The sequence below is a fragment of the Orycteropus afer genome, unplaced genomic scaffold (assembly GCF_000298275.1).
Source record: "Orycteropus afer afer isolate SDZICR_OR568_19922 unplaced genomic scaffold, OryAfe1.0 scaffold00142, whole genome shotgun sequence".
In the NCBI taxonomy this organism is placed as follows: Eukaryota; Metazoa; Chordata; class Mammalia; order Tubulidentata; family Orycteropodidae; genus Orycteropus; species Orycteropus afer.
The window spans coordinates 3,518,929-3,535,150 of NW_006921729.1; the positions used below are offsets into that span (position 1 = coordinate 3,518,929).

At 44.0% G+C, this 16,222-nt stretch overlaps 1 protein-coding gene across 1 annotated transcript in view; it reads left to right on the plus strand.

Moving 5' to 3' along the window:
- Window positions 1–22: 22 nt before the first annotated feature.
- Window positions 23–16,222, plus strand: part of ACVR2B (activin A receptor type 2B) — a 43,719-nt gene continuing 27,519 nt past the window's right edge. The window contains exon 1 of the mRNA XM_007945709.2: window positions 23–74. Coding sequence (XP_007943900.1) covers window positions 23–74 — 52 coding nt within the window. The remainder of the gene's footprint in view (window positions 75–16,222) is intronic.

Consider the following 16,222-nt stretch of genomic DNA (forward strand, 5'->3'; position numbering starts at 1 on the left):
CCGCGGGGCGGCGCCGCGGAACATGACGGCGCCCTGGGCGGCCCTCGCCCTCCTCTGGGGATCGCTGTGCGCGGGTAAGGACGGGGCGCGGCGTGGGGGGCGCGGGGAGGACGTGCGAGCTTGGTCCTGGGTTCCGCGCGGTGTTTACCAACAAAGGGCGGGCCCGCGGCCTCTTCGCCGTGCCACCTGCACCCAGCTCACACCTCCCGGAGCGGGGCGCGGGCTGGGGGTGCGCCGGGTGTCCCCTTTGCGTATCTTGGGGGGCTACGATGTTTTCTGTGTGGCTGGGTACGGGACTCGGGATCGCTGTGGCGCCACCAGGTCAGAGGAGTGCTGCGCACCGGCCGAAGGCGCCCTCTGCGATAGGAGTCGGGACCTGGGGCTCCAGGGTTGGGTTTTGGGTTACTCGGACGCGTGGAACCCAATAAGTGCGAGGAAAATCGGAGACTGGGAAAGAAGGCCAGGCAGGGCGTGCAGATCTAATCGGGGGTGGCCGATTGTAGGTTGAGCAGCGGCTGGGGGAAGGCTGCGCGCTCCTTCGAGCCATGAGGGGCGGCGAAGCGAAGGGGGCGGCTTAACATAGTCGGGAGGAGTTTCCCGCACTCCACCCCACCCAGGTCTGTGTCACGTTCCTAGCGCGGCGGGCGGTTCGTACTGGCTTCCACCTGCACGGGATTTCCCTGCGGCTGGCCCCGGGATATGGGGTGCGGCCGCCTGGCGAGACAGCTTTGTTTTGGGTACCTGGGAGGAGGAGGTGGGGCGAGGAGAAAAACCAACAGGTTCTGGTTCGCTCGGGCCTCCGGGAGGCACGTGGCAGGGGTGGGAGACCCATACCCAACTCGCTGGTGGTCACGGGAGTAGTATTCGGCACACGCGCGCTGTTCGGGCGGTGTGGATGCGAATGTATACATGCGGAGTTTCAACAGGAAAGCTCTTTATCCCCAAGCCCAAAGCACCCATTCCTCTCAACCACCAGTGCCGGGGCGCGTCCAACTCGAGCGGGCGCACAGGGACTCGCGGCCAACTCAAGCGGACGCACAGAGGGGTTTGGTTTGGGTGACTTGGAACAGCCTTGGGAGCCGAGCATTGAGGTTCTGGAGAGAAGTACTGGGCAGTCGGGGCACGGGTGCTCAGCGGGGCGGGGGCGCCAGGTCCCGCGCCTCTTTGTTCCCAGCCCCCATTACACATGCAGCGCGGGTCCCTAGCCGCTAGCGGTGGCAGCAGCACGGAGTCTGGGAAACCCGAGAGGGGCGGGGCTGGACCTGGAGGAGCAGGAGCAGGACTCAGACCCCCCACTCACCCGCCTCCTCTTCAAAGTTGAGAGACTAAGCTGATTACGCGCGTGCGCGCAGTGGGCTGGGGTAGGGGGAGCTTGGAGCTCTTTGAAGCCAGAATGCAATGACCAGAGGACAGGGACCTCGCTCTTCTGTATCTGGACACCCGGTGGGAGGAAGCTTCGGGGCTCGAGTGTTCTGTGTGGTAGAGGCAAAGTTGTGGTCTTCCTGAACCTGTTCCTTTCTCTGTCCCCTCCCTTAAGTGTTGCTTATGGGATTGCCGTTAAGTCCACTTGATGGCAGATGATTTAAGATGCTTTATGCAAGAGTGAAGACTTGGAAATGAATGGGAAGGCATTGACCTGTGGAGGGGAGAGCAGCGATCTGACACACTGTGCAGTAGAAGCGCACCTGTCTGTCTCTAGATCCTCCTGGGCATCTAATCCCTGGACATACCTGGCCTTTGCAGGCAATTCCAGGTCCAGGCCTGCAAGATGGCCTTCACCCAGGACAGGACGGCCTTGGGTCTGGGAGCTTGGGATTCTTTCCCCAGTTTGTCCCAGTCTAACCCTACCAATCTCATCTAGCTCCACCTTTGATGGTCAAGGTAGAGCACCAAATGGGGCCCCCTGAACAGGCTGTATTTCCCTCCCTTGGGTAGTGCTGAATGGTACCTTGCCAGGCAGGGCCAGCTAGCTGCTCTTCCCATGGATCAGATCTAGTCCATACATAAGACTCCTTTGGGAGAAAGGTGGATGTTGTTGGGTGTTTCTTGTTATACCAGCCAGTCCTCTGGTGGCTACTGCCCTGACCTGTGAGGAACTATGGCCTTCTTGTTACTGTGGCTTGAGGGATAACCTACCTTCAAGCTCCTGGCTTGCTGTTTGAAATTGCCCCATCCTTGCTGCACACAATACTCTGATAGAAGGAAGATCTAGAATAGCGCTGTCCAACAAATATAATGTGAACCATGTATATAACTTAAGACTTGTAGTCTCAGTAAAAAGAACAGGTGAAATTAACTTTAATATGTTTTACTTAACCTAATATATGCAAAATAATCATTTTTACATGTAATCAGTATTAAAAATTTAGATATTTTACATTATTTTTGTTTTCAAAATCCAGTATGTGGAGAGCACCTCATTTCAGACGTTTCATGTGCTCAGTAATCACATTTGTTTGTGGCTACCATATTGGATAGTATAGGCCTGGGAGGAATGGCAGAATTTATGTTGTAATGTGATACTACTTGTTGTAAGATTAGTGTTTAGTTAGTTCTGCAAATCTTTCTTGGCCTGGCACTGTGTCCCAGGGAAACAGGTCATTTGGCACTTTCTTGGTCTGTCTCTGCACTTGGGGTTCAGTCTGTGGTCTCAGTGTGTGTATGGTAGAGAAGTTGTTCTGAGTGGAGTGTCAGGAGCTGCTGACAGGGGAGGGGAGCCTGTCTAGTGTGGAAGTGCAGGCTCTGGCTGCCTTTAGCTGCTCTCATAAGTTGGTCATTCTCTTGATCCAAAGATATTCCTTGTCCATTTCCTCAGGGGAGGAGGATGTATGTAAGTGTAGTGACCCTTAGTCCTTAGATTCATTGTAGTTGTAGCTGCTAAGGACATGGACCATAGAGTCATGGACTGTCAGTGCCCCTCCTCAGGGAGGGGGTATCCTCTGCTACCTGTCCTTGGTACCTGCTACTTTGCTGGGTACTCCAGGCTATGCCCTGGTTGACTGGCCAACTACCTATTGGGAAAGTAGGCACCCTCCGCAGCCCTCAGAGGCCTCTGAAAGGCAGATGATATGAGAACCTTGCCCATCCTCCTCTCATCATCCTGCAGCTTGGTGAAGGCATATGAATCCAGAACTCCATGGCCTCCCACAACTTGGGTGGGCCTCTGTGTATGCAAAATTCCCAAATAAGCTCCACACCTCCCTTGGTACATCACCTACCAAACTTCCTTTACAGGGAGCCCAGCAAAGAGTCCCCATCCTATACTCTGGTTCTTCTTTGTGTCATGGGCCCCTCTGAGAATATGGTTAAAGCTGTGGACTATTTCCCCAGGAAAATACAAATAAGCATGCACACCGTGTGTGCACACTCATTGGTTTGCACTGATAGTAGAGACTTGTTGCCTCCTGGGTCGGACTCCTTGAAGTCCTGACCACCCGACACAAACCCATCATACCACTTCTAAGGGACAGTTTTACTGTCCTGGGGAGGTGCACTGAGCTTGTTTCCATCTTTCTTGTTCCTTACCCTGTTTTGGCCACTTCCTTGCTTTTGCCTTTTGTAATTCTGCCCAGTGTTCAAATTCCAGCCCTGGTCTCTTTCTCCTCCAGGAATCTGCCTTCTGAGGTCTTCCATATCTGAGTGCCTTTGCATTCAGTCCCCTGCTTGGGAGCTCAGGGCAGTGCAAGGGGAACCAGGGGGTCTCAGGTCAGGAGTTTAGATCTGCTCACAGATACTAGCTTGTTACTACAGACTGGGATCTGGGGAAGAGCAAGGAGGAGCTCTAGATAGTACTTTTAAAGATGACAATGGATAGGTGGCCCAAAGGTAGGGTCCTTGTGGGTATGCCTCACTCTAGAACAATTTCTCAACCTCAGTGCTGTTGACATTTTAGACCAGATAATTTGTGTGAGTGTGTGTACATGTGCATGCAACTTTGTGCACACATGTAGGAATACCCACAGCTGTGTGTGTGGAGAAAGCTGTCCTGTGCATTGGAAGATGATTAACAGCATCCCCGGCCTCTACCCACTAATTTCAGTAGCACCTCTCCAGTGTCACAACTAAAAATGTGTCTAAAAATTGCCGTATGTGCCTGGGGAAGAGCAACAAAAATCATCTGATTTAACTTGAGAATCATTGATCTAGAATGTTCTCTTTTAAAGGAACATTCTATCACATTAATGGTAGGAAGTGAGTTTTTCCTCAAATGCCTAGGAAATTCCTGATTTGCTAAAGCTGCTCAGTGTGTCAGTTTGTCTTGAAATTCATGGTTCCAGAGTACTGCTTGCTACGGAGAATCCTGGCGTCCTTGAGTTTTCCCAGAAGTGGTTCGGGTTTCAGGGAGGCTGTGGTTGTGGGTGGCCAGCCAGCCTGCCTGTCCGCACCAGCCCAGCCCACGCGCCTCTCACTGCAGCCTTAAGGTTTACTCTCATGCGTCTCCCTCCTACATGCACAGAATGTCAGGAAGTGCCTGTTGCTGGGGACTCTCAGCCTACCCAGCACCCCCTCTCTGCTCACCTGGGAGCTGCTCGAGCTGAGGCTGCTTGTGCCTGCCAAAAGGACCTCTGGGGGTTGTAGGAGGACGCGGGCATGCCCGTCCCCCCAAGCAGGCCTGCCGGGTGGCACTCTGAGGAGCTGCAGCTGCTGTGGGCCTGGAGCTCTGAGACTGAAGCCGGGGACACCAGGGCAGCTGGGCAGCCTCTCCCCAGAGGTATGGGTGAAATCTCTTCTAAGGGTGCAGTGGCCAGATTGGAATTGAAGGGAAGGGCCAGACTTCCTCTTCTGGACCCGGGGAGATGTGGTGGGAAGAACGATGGAAGCATTTGGTTTCTACAGAGGTGTGTTTGTTGGGCTTGGGTTTGGCAGGCAGCAGCCCCCTGTGGCCTTCCCCATGTTTGTTTTCTACTCCTTCTTTGCCTACTTTGAGCTCAGCTAGCCAGAGCTTTCTGGGAGGTTCCTCCTCCCTGATCTTGAACTCAGTGGGATACAGCTTGCTACACTGGGAACTGATGGAGATTGGGCTTGTGCAGTGGGGAAGAAAGAAGCATCCTTAAGAACTTCAGTTTCCAAATGCTCCACATCACTGATGTGTTCTTTTAAAAGGATTTCTTGCTGGAGTACAGTCTTCCTATTTCAATTCCTTTTAGAGTTAAGTAGTTAGTGTAACATTTTTCCTGAACAGGGGACTTAGTTACCTCCTCAGGATTCTTTGTCTTCTTTCCTTTCCCTCCTGTTCTATGGCCACTTCTTTGTTCCAAAATAGATACCCACTTTCTTGTTTTTGGCCTCATTTTTGGTCTCTTGTTCTTTACCAGACCTGCCGGCCTTTCCCAGCCCCAAAGGGTTCCTGTTCCTTGTGGTCCTGATGGTACTACTTGATGCCCAGGTTGGAGCCTATGCTTGTTGGCTGGGGATGGGGGTGTGAAGGAGATTCTGCTGACTTCTTTGAGTCTTTGTTTTTTAAATTTGTGGTTGGTATCTCTGTCTGAGACAATGGTGGGTATTGGAAATCAATGGATAATGTACGCTGGTGTTATTTGGAGAGAGAGTCAACCATGTTTCCTCTGGCTTAGGACCAATAATGGTTTCCTGCATTTTGACAGCCCCATGCTTTGCTCTGGTTATTCTAATCTCACTGTATACATACATGTGCCTTTTTCAGGCCATCTTGGGGATTAGCAACCCCAGCTGTGTGTTTTCATTCATGGACATGTGGTCTCTGGAGGTGGGTATTGGAAAGGAAGCCTGCTCACTGGGCAGATGTGTGGTCCTCCTCCTGGGAGGAAAGTCTCTAGAGGGGCCTGGCCTGCTGGGCTATAGGGCTGCTTCTCCTTAGTTTCTGGGTTGAAGCTGAGGTGTTTTGCGAGACAAACTTATGCTCCTGTTTGCGAACGTTCTTCTGCCGACTATTTCAGTTCCACTCTGACAACTAAGGAGGCTAAAATTAGTTCTGGGGAAGGAAAAGGAAGACTGGTTGGAAACCCAAGCTCTTGGCTAGGGGATGGAGAAGCTTGCTTCCCTGGGTTTGTGGCTGAGCATTTCAGAGGATGTGACTATACCAGCTGTTGTCTGTCTGTCTGTGGAGTGGGAGGGGCCCTCGTTTGCCTCCCAGACCTGAACCAATTAAAGAGGAAGCTGACTTGGAAGCTGGCTTTCTTCAGTGTTGATGCCAGGATTTTTTTCCTTCTGGCTTGTGCAGTAGTGCACAATGTTTTCAGGTATGAGGACAATACCTTTTAATGTCAAGTGTCATTGACAACCCCCTCCCTTGTGATTATTATCTGTCCATTGATTCAGAAAGCATGCATGAGTTCTCAGAGCACTAGGCTGGAAGCCATGGGGCAGGAAACTTACTTTATATACTTCTTGAGAATTTCCTTCTCAAGTTTTGACATTCCCTTCAGGTGCTCACAATAGAGAGGCCCTTATAAGTTGAGCAGACCCAGGGAGATAGTCTTGGAGCTGCTGGCTTGGGCTGTTGTTGTTATGTGCTGTTGAGTCAGACCTGACTCATAGCGACCCCTCCTTGGGTTTCCAAGGCAGTATCACTACGGAAGTAGATTGCCCAACCTTCCTTCCGAGTAGTGGCTGGTGGGTTTGAACTGCCAGCCTTCTGGTTAGCAGTCAAGTGCCTTAGGCACTATGCTACCAGAGCTCCTGAGGGGTGGATTGGAGATGAGCTCTCATAAAGAGGTCCCAGCTTCCTTTTGCACTGAGCACATAAGGGGATCAGAGTTCATCTGCTCTGGGGCTTAGAAAATAGAGGAGCAGAATGGTTTAGAGAGGTAAATCCTGGTTTTCCTTCCTACTTTTCTAGTGTTTTCTGTGAACCGTCTTCCATAGGGTGGGTCCTGCAGGGCCACGCAGAAGGAGAGCCATGCAAGATGGTCTTTTTTGTATTGAAAACCTGTACCCATACCACTCCTCACCCAGGGATCTCCTAGGCTAGCCAACTTTTAGGGTATGGTTGGGGGAGTCAGAAGTCATTATGGCTGTAACTTCTTTTTCTGTTTAAAAGTTTATTAATTTTTAGTTTCACAATCACTATACATACATGCAGTTGCAAACATTCAGATGCTATAGATAAACCAGGGTCTCATTTACCTCCCCTGCCCCTGATTTGAGCCCCCCACCAGAGGTGAGCCTTCTCAGGGCGGTATATATCTATGGTGGGTAGATAGAACATTTTACTTGTGTGTATCTATATAAATACCTTTAGAAATACAGGAGAGCTTTTTTTTTTTTTTTTTTTGGGGGGGGGGTCTCCATCTAAAATGATATTGCTCTTTTTCAAACATGTAATCAAAATATAAAATACATACAGAACAATGGGATTATCATAAGTGACAGTTCAGTGAGTTTTTACAAACTGAATACACACACCCTTGTATCAGCATCCAGATCAAGAATCTGAAATTTACCAGCTCTGTCATGGCTCCTTTCCAGTCACTGGATCTGTGGAACTGTTCCTAGTACAAATCATGTCCCATTCAACATTCCCAGATTATACAGATGATGTGTAAGGTCTGAAACAATACAGCTGGTTGAAAATGAATTGTTTCCCTTCTTCATTACATTTTGGACCTGAACATTACTTTTTTCAGTGCTTTGCCTGGAATCTGTTCTCTTGCTTATTAACACATTCCATGGGCAAACTTACCTATACTGGTTGTCTCAATATTCGTGTATGTGTAGTTGTGCCCCTGCCTTTGTTCATATACTGTTGCTGTTGAGTCAGTTCCAACTCATAGAAACCCCTTGTGTTAAAGTCAAGAAATAATGTCAAAAAATGAGTAAAAGTAGATGTCGAGACCTTATCTTCTGATAATCAAGACCATACTTCCTTCCTTTTTTGTTTTTGTTTTTAGTTGTGATTTGGGTGAAAGTTTACAGAGCAATTCACTTTCCATACAGCAGCTCACATATACTTTGTCTCATGGCATTGACTACAATTTACCCCAATGCAACAGCTCCCCTTCCACTTCCTCCCCTTAGTTACCTCTTCCCTTTGTTCATCCCTCCAGGTACTCCTCCCTCTGAGCTGTCTCCCTATGTATACATAGCCCTTCTGTTCTCCTGTAATTGTTCTCTCCAAGGAGTCTATCTACTGCTTAGTGTAAATGTTCACCTCATATGCCTCTCTTTTGTTTGGCTGGAAGCCACAGGTGTCGGTTCAATTCCAGAGATGAAAGGCAGCTAGGGGCCATAGTCTCAGTGGTTCCATCAGGCTCTATCAGACCAGCAAACCTGGTCCCCCCCTTTTTTTTTCCACCCAAATGATTTTGAGTTTTGTTCCACAGTGTTCTCCCTCTCTATCCAGGATCCCCCTCTGACTGGTTGACAGTGGTAGCCAAGCACCATCTAGTTCTTCTGGTCTCCTAGTTGTACAGGCTAAGGATCACATGGTGTACCAGTTGCTTGGACTAATTGTTTCCGTGAATCTTTGGTTTTCTTCATTCTTTGTTGTGGAAGAGAGAGACCCATTGTTGCATCTAAATGGCCACTTGAAGATTTTAAGATCCCAGTCACTGCTCGCCGAAGTAGGATGTGGAAGTGTTTAGTGTAGTATGTTATGCCAATTGAGCTCGATGTCCCCTGTGACTATGAGGACCATCCTTCCTTTTGAAAGCAGTGGAAAGCTGAACAAAATATAAAAATATGTATCTTATTGAGACATTTTGGTGAAGATACTGAACAGCTAAGATAATGAAGACCTATTAAACCAGGATCTGGGTGGGGACAGAGGCTCAGGCTGGTGATTCTAATATTTGAGTCTGTTTTCAGTCATTTCATAGGGGCAACTGAGTGGCTAAGCATAGTTTTTTGGTTGACTTGTGAGACTAGAAAGTCAGGAAATGGAGTTGTAAGGAGTGGGTAGATACAGCAAACTCTTTTTGAGGTTGTGACCCAAAAAAGCTTTACTGTAGGGGTGAGGGAGATCCAGGAAGTAGGCAAACCCTAAAGTTAGATTAAGATGTTATGAGATTAATAGTACCCTTAGTTCCTTGCCAGAAATACATATAAATCCTATCTGGGAAAATAGAATATCATCCTAGGTTTCAAATTAATTTTATAAAAATCTTGCAAATATAATGACTGGCTGACGATTTTTTAAAAATAGGTAGCAGAAACATCATAATCGAAGCAGACCTGTATGAGCTCTAGGTTAAAATTATCATACATACATTTAAAATTTGCATTGTTCACTATGGTCAAGTAAATGAACGGGTGGAAATTTCAACAGAGAAGTGGCAGCTATAAGCAACCAAATGAAAAATCTGTTACAGAACTGATCTATACAATAACAAACATTTAAAAGGCAATGAATGATGATATCAGGAGATTAGATACAACTAAAGTGAGAATTAGTGATTTGGAATATAGATTAGATGAAAATCTACAGACCAAAGCGTGGAGAAACAAAAAGATGGAAGATACAGGGGAAGAAAAGACACATACAGGATGAAGTAAGAAGACCTAAGATCCATATAATCAGAGCCACAGAAAGAAAGGAGAGAAAATGAGGCAGAAGAGGTAATTGCTGAGACCTTTCTAAAACTAATAAAAGACATCAAGCCACAGATTCAGAAGATCCTGTGAACCAGGTAACATGATAAATAAAAAATCCACACCTATTCCCATCACAGGGAGCTCTGGTGGCATAGTGTCTAAGGCGTGTGACTGTTAACCAGAAGGCTGGCAGTTCAAACCCACCAATCACTCCTCGGAGGGAAGATTGGGCAATCTACTTCCGTACAGATACCGCCTTGGAAACCCAAGAAGGGGTCTCTGTGAGTCGAATCGACTTGACTGCAGTGAGTTTGGTTTCTTTGGTTTTTCCAGTCACAGTCAAACTTCTGAAAACCAAAGGCAGAGAATCTTAAAAGTAGTCATTGCCATCGAAGCAGCAACAGTTCTACTGACAGCTAACTTCTCAACAAGACAATGGAAGCCAGCAGACAATAAACAATACCTTTAAGTTCTGAAAGAAATAATTTTCAACCTAAAATTTTATATCAAGTGAAACTGTTCTTTAAGAATGAAGATGTCAGGTAAATTGGGTGTTCTTTAGGCATAAGGAAAGTGATCGAGATTAGAGGGCAAGGATACAGGAAGTAATGAAGAGCATTGAAAATGGTGCATATTCAGGCATTTATTGTGTGAAGGAATAATAATGTCTTTTTGAGTTTGAAATATATACAGAAAATGCATGACAATGATGTATATGGGAGTGGAGTAAAAATTAAGTTAGTGTCTAGGAAGAAAGTAAAACTACCAATTAATGTTAACTTTCATTAAGTCAGGAGGGCATGCTGTTATATCTAGGATAACCACTAAAGGATAGAAGGGTTAATAAGTTTCAGGGTGATAAAAAGGACAAATGAAATAATGGAAAGTCTTCAAATCAAAAGGAAGGCAATAAAGGAGAGAGAAAGGGACATAGAACAGGAGAAATAGGTATCATTTAATAAGAACTTTAAATCTTGAAAAAAACCCAAAAAACTCACTGCCATTGAATTGATCCCAACTCATAGTGATCCTCTTTGGGTTTCTGAGGTGGTAAATCTTTATGGAAGTAGATTGCCCCATCTTCCACGAAGTGGCTAGTGGGTTTGAACTGCCAACCTTCTGGTTAGCAGTCAAATGCATTAGGCACTATGCCATCAGAGCTCATTAATCTGAAATATATCAGCTATTAAATGTAAATGGGGTAAACATGGCACACATAAACTACAGTATAATTCATAATGGCACATATAGACTAATAATCTCAAGATTATGTACATTCTTTTCAAATACACAGAGAACATTGATAAAAATTGTATCTTGGGCTGTAAAGCAAATTTCAACAAATTCAAATAATTGAAATAATATAGTATGTGTTCTCTTTCCACAGATTGAGCTAGATATCAAATATGAATGGACAAGAAAATCATGACATTTTTAGAAAGTAATACAGAATAGGAGAAATAAAAAGAAAAATCCAGAACTATATGATAATGAGAATATGATATCCAAAATTTGTGGAATATCTCTCTTAGGCAGGGTTCTCTAGAGAAGCAGATCCAGTTAGGTGTATATGGGGGTGGGTATGTGTATGTGTCAATATGTAGAGAGAGACGGACACAGGGAAGGAGAAAAACTTACCTCGAGGAAACAGGTCACTCAGTTGTAGAAGCTGGCAAGTCGCAAATCCATAGGTCAGATGTCAGGCTGGAGACTTCTAACTCACGTAGTTGCAGAGGCTGACAAATCTAGGATTGGCAGGCAGTACAGCAAGCTTCTGGTTTTGCAGACTGATGAATCTAAGATCAGCAGGTAACGTGGCAAGCCCTTGGCTCACAGGCTGAGAAGGCAAAAATCCCAAAATCAGCAGGCAATACTACAGGCCATTGATTCAAGTCCAGATGATAATGAGCCAGATGCAGAATCCACAATGAACAAAAAGCTAGAGAGCTTTTCCATATATATTAGAAGCAGACAGGCCACATCCTGAAGGAAACTCCCTTTCAACTGATTGGCTGCTCATAGCACATCTCACCATAGAAGTGATTGCATTATGTCAGATCTCATCTTGGGGGGTGACTACATCATAACTGTTAAACCACTGAGAATCATGGCCCAGCCAAGTTGACACCCAACTTTTACAGCCTCAAAAGCGGTACTTAGAGGGAAATGTATGGCTTTAAATGATTAGAAAAGAAGAAAGTAAATTAGTTTTCTGGGTTTCCATCTCAAGAAGTTAGAAAAATATGTGAAAATTAAATCCAAAGTAAGTAGGAAGGAAAAAAAAATAGAAAGCAGCAATAAATAGACACCAATGAGTAAGTTAACAAAGTGAAAAGTTGGTTCTTTAGAAAGATTAGTAACACTGATCATCCCCTAGCAAAAGTGACGAAAGGGCAGCGTGCAGGGGGTAGAAAACACAGGTGACCAATATCAGGGGTGAAAGAAATATCATCACAGACCATACTGAAATCAAAAGCATATTTAAGGGAATATTATCAAATTATGCCAATAAATTTCATCCCTCAATAAATGAAGTGGACAAATTCTTTAAAAAATAGGATACTCAAAATGTCTGGCACAAAATCTGAGTAGTACTATTTCTATAAAAGACATGGGATTTGTCATTAAATAACTTTCTCACAAAGAAAATTCTAGGTCCAGATGGCTTCATTCATGAATTCTGTTAAACATTTAAGGGAGAAATGATAGCACTCTTAACACAAACTCTGAGAAACTAGGAGAGGATAACACTTTCCCACCTGTTTTATGTTCCACCCAGTTTATCCATGGTACTAAAATCTGAGAAAAACTTTATAGGAAAAGAAAATTGCAAGCTAATAAATATCCTCATGAACGTAAAATGCAAAAGTGCTTAATGAAACATTCACAGGTAGAACCCAGCAATATATAAAAAATGATAAAAGGTTACGACCAAGTGAGTTTATTCCTGAAATGCATGGTTCATATAGAAATTGAAAAATCAATTTTTGTAATTGTTCATGTTAAAAGAATGTAGGAGGAAAAGCTATATGATTATCTTAGTAGATGCAGAAAAAGTATTTAACATTTAATTTTTACTTAATCCTCAGCATAAAACAGAAACATAAAGGACCAAGAAGAGCCAAGACAGTCTTGAAGAAAAAGGACAAGGTGCCTCCTGCTGGATTTCAGGATTCATTGTAGAGTTGTAGTAATTAAGGTGGTAAGCTTTTGGTACAAAGATAGCTAAATAGACAGTGAACTAGAATAGAAAGTCTAGAAATACATGCATGGATGTACGGATGCTTAATCTAAGACTAAGGATACACAACACAATTTGGGAGAGAAAGAAATACCAAATCATTTCAGTACTTTTTTTTAAATTATGATTTGGATGAAACCAGAGCAAACTGGTTTTCCATTCAACAATTCATACAAATTTTGTTTTGTGATATTGATTGCATCCCTAAAATGTAATACCACTCTTTCCACTTCCTCTCTGTGTTTACAGCTTCCACTAGCCCTTCTTTCCTATCATTTCCTGCCTTTTGAGCTTTATTCCTGGGCACATGCTGCCTTTTGATCTTGTGTGGTTGATCTGAGGAGTGTGTATCTATCTCCTTGGTATTATTATTCACCTCATACTCTGTCTCTTGGCTGAAAATTGAGTCATGGAGATTAATTCAGTTCCAGGCTTGAAGGGTGTCTAAGGACCATAGTCTTAGGGGTTCCACCAGTCTGTATCAAACCAGTAAGCCTGGTCTTTTTTATGACTTTGAGTTTTGCTCCACATTTCTCCCCCACTCTATTTAGGACCTCCTATTGTGATTCCTTTCAGAGTGGTCAGCAGTGATAGCCAGTCACCATCTAGTTCTGCTGGTCTCAAAGTAGTGGAGGCTGGGGTTTCAGTGGTCCATTAGTCCTTTGGACTAATTGTTTCCTTGCATCTTTGATTTTTTTTTTTTTTTTTTAAACTCTTCTTTGCTCTGAACAGGGAAAGACCAGTAGTTGCACCTTAGATGGCCACTCCAAGCTTTTAAGACCCCGTTCGCTACTCACCAAGTAGGTTGTAGACTATTGCCTTTGTGGGCTGTGTTATGCCACTTGACCTTGATGTCCTCAGAGACATTTGTACTTTTTGAAGTGGTATTTCAAGGTATGAGAAATTGTTTCAAAATTGGGAAGCAGCCATAACTAATGGGACTTCATCAGGGAATGAGTTACCCATTTTGGTGTCTGAGGAACCCTAGTGCTATAGTGGCTAAAGCACTCAATTGCCAACCAAAAGGAGAAAGAAGTGGCACTCTGCTTCTGTAAAGATTTACAGCCTTGGAAACCCTATGGGACAGTTCTGCTCTGTCCTATAGGGTTGCTATAAGTTGGAGTCCACTCATTGGCTGTGGGTTTGGTTTTTGGTGTCTCAATGTTGTGAAATTACGTGTTAATATAACTTCTCCAGCTTATATTGGCATCGTACACATATTTCTGTTGGTTTACTTTCAACCCATCTTGGTGAATTTTAAATCTCGGGATATTTTTCAGTTTTAGAATTTCCATTTGTTTTTTTCATCAATTCTGTTTCTCTGCTGAGATTTCCTATCAGTTCATTCAGTAGAGCATATTTTCCTTTACTTCCTTACTTCTGATAAAAAAATAAATCCACTGCTATTGAGTCAATTCTGACTTACAACGACCCTATAGGACAGAATAGAACTGTCCCATTGGGTTTCCAAGGCAGTAAATCTTTACGGAAGCAGACTGCCTCATCTTTCTCCCACAGAATGGCTGGTGGGTTTGAACTGCCCACCTTTTGGTTAGCAGCTGAGTACTTTTAACAGTGTGCCACCAGAGTGCCTTACACTTTTGATAGCTACTTTAAAATCTTCACTATTCCAGCACTTCAGCATCTGTTGATCTCAGGATTAGGTTCTATTGATTGTACTTTCTCTTTAATATGGGACACATTTGCCTATTTTTCATGTGATACTGGACTGTATCTGAACATAGCAAATGATAGTTGTAGAGAACCTGGATTCTGTTAAATGTCTTGCCAAAACATTGATTTTTAGTAAGTAGTTATATTGGCTGAATTAAGCTATCTCCTTTGTGGTAGGCAGCTGCTGAAGTGTCTGTTCAGTTTTTTTTTTTTTTTTTTTTTTAGCCTTATTTAGTTGCTTAGAATTTATTCTGTGCCTATGTAGTCCAAGGGTCAACCAGAGATTTGAAGAGAGTTTTTATGTTTTTTTTTTTTTTTTTTAGCCTTATTTAGTTGCTTAGAATTTATTCTGTGCCTATGTAGTCCAAGGGTCAACCAAAGATTTGAAGAGAGTTTTTATGCAGAATGTGGGTCTTGTCCTGGACTAGCTGTCACCCTGGGTCTCCCTTGCTCCTCATTCTGAGATTCCTTTCACATACCACCTTTGATGAATCTTTGGGTTTTTGTGTCCTGTATTTTCCTCTTTTTTTCATTTATTTCCTCATTTTGTTGGCGCACTCCCTCTAGTAGCTTTTTAAAAAGGATAAATAGGAGATACACTTGTGGGGTCTTGCTTGTCTCTCCTTTGCCTTAATGTTTCGCTGATAGCTGAGTATAGGCTTCTAAATAGCATTTTTTTTTTCTTCCAAATTGCAAAGCACTGTCCCTTTTGTATTCTACCTTCTAACTATTGGCTGCTGGGAGTTCAAAGCCATTCTGATTCCTAATCCTTTGTAGGTAATTTTTCTCTCTTACTGGACATTCAGAACATTCCCTGTCTCCACTGTTCTGAAATTTCACAGTGATAGGCCTTTGGTGGGAGGATCCATTTTCATTCACTGTGCTGGTTTTTCATTTCTTCCATTTTTTTTTTCCCCTGGAAATCCTTTTGTTTAGGTATTGGACTTCTTGGGTTAGACCTCCTTCTTTTCATCTCTCATTTTCTATATCTTTGTATGTTTTCTTTACTTTCTGGGAATTTTTTTCACTTTTTCTTCTGACTCTTCTGTTAATTTTCATTTCTGACATCGTGTTTTTTTATTTCTGAGAGCTCTTTTCTTCTCTGGTTTTTCAACAGTGCCATTCTATTCCTTCTACATGGGTATATTGCCTTTTTTCTCCCTGAGAGTATGGTTTGTTTTTGAAGTTTTCTTCTCTCTGCATAACCTCTGTTTTTTCCTTTCTACCTGGTTTTGTCTGTTTTTTTTAGGTAAGTTACTTTCATTGGCCTGTTCATATTTAAGGATGGACCTGAAAACTAATGAAAGCTCTGAGCCTATGAATGGGACTGGTTGACTGTGGGCTTCACTGTAGGGTGATCTACTTGGGCTCTTTTTGGAGCTAGTTGCATTCCTCAGACAAGTATCTTCTGCTTCTGCCTGAAGGATATAGGCCTGACTGCTGATATCTTAAAAGCCACATAGGGGAAAGAGAGCTATGGGGTTTCTGTGTTTGGTATATTATTCTGAATTCCTCCTCCTTTATTGTGGTATCCGTGCCCTCACACTTGCCTTACTTTTTTCTCTGTCCAGTGACCCCCTATTTTTTGCCTCTAGAAAATAACCATCCAGCCTCTGCTGGCTTAGGGTAGAGGCAGCCTTCTACCATGGTTAATGGTGAAGGATCTTGGAGTCTGACTCCTTCTTAGCACCAGCCTTTCTATCTTAAACTTATCTCTACCCCATTCTTGTTTTTCTTTTCTTTTCTTTTTTTTTTTTTTGTGATTTGGGTGAAAATTTACAGAGCAAATTCACTTTC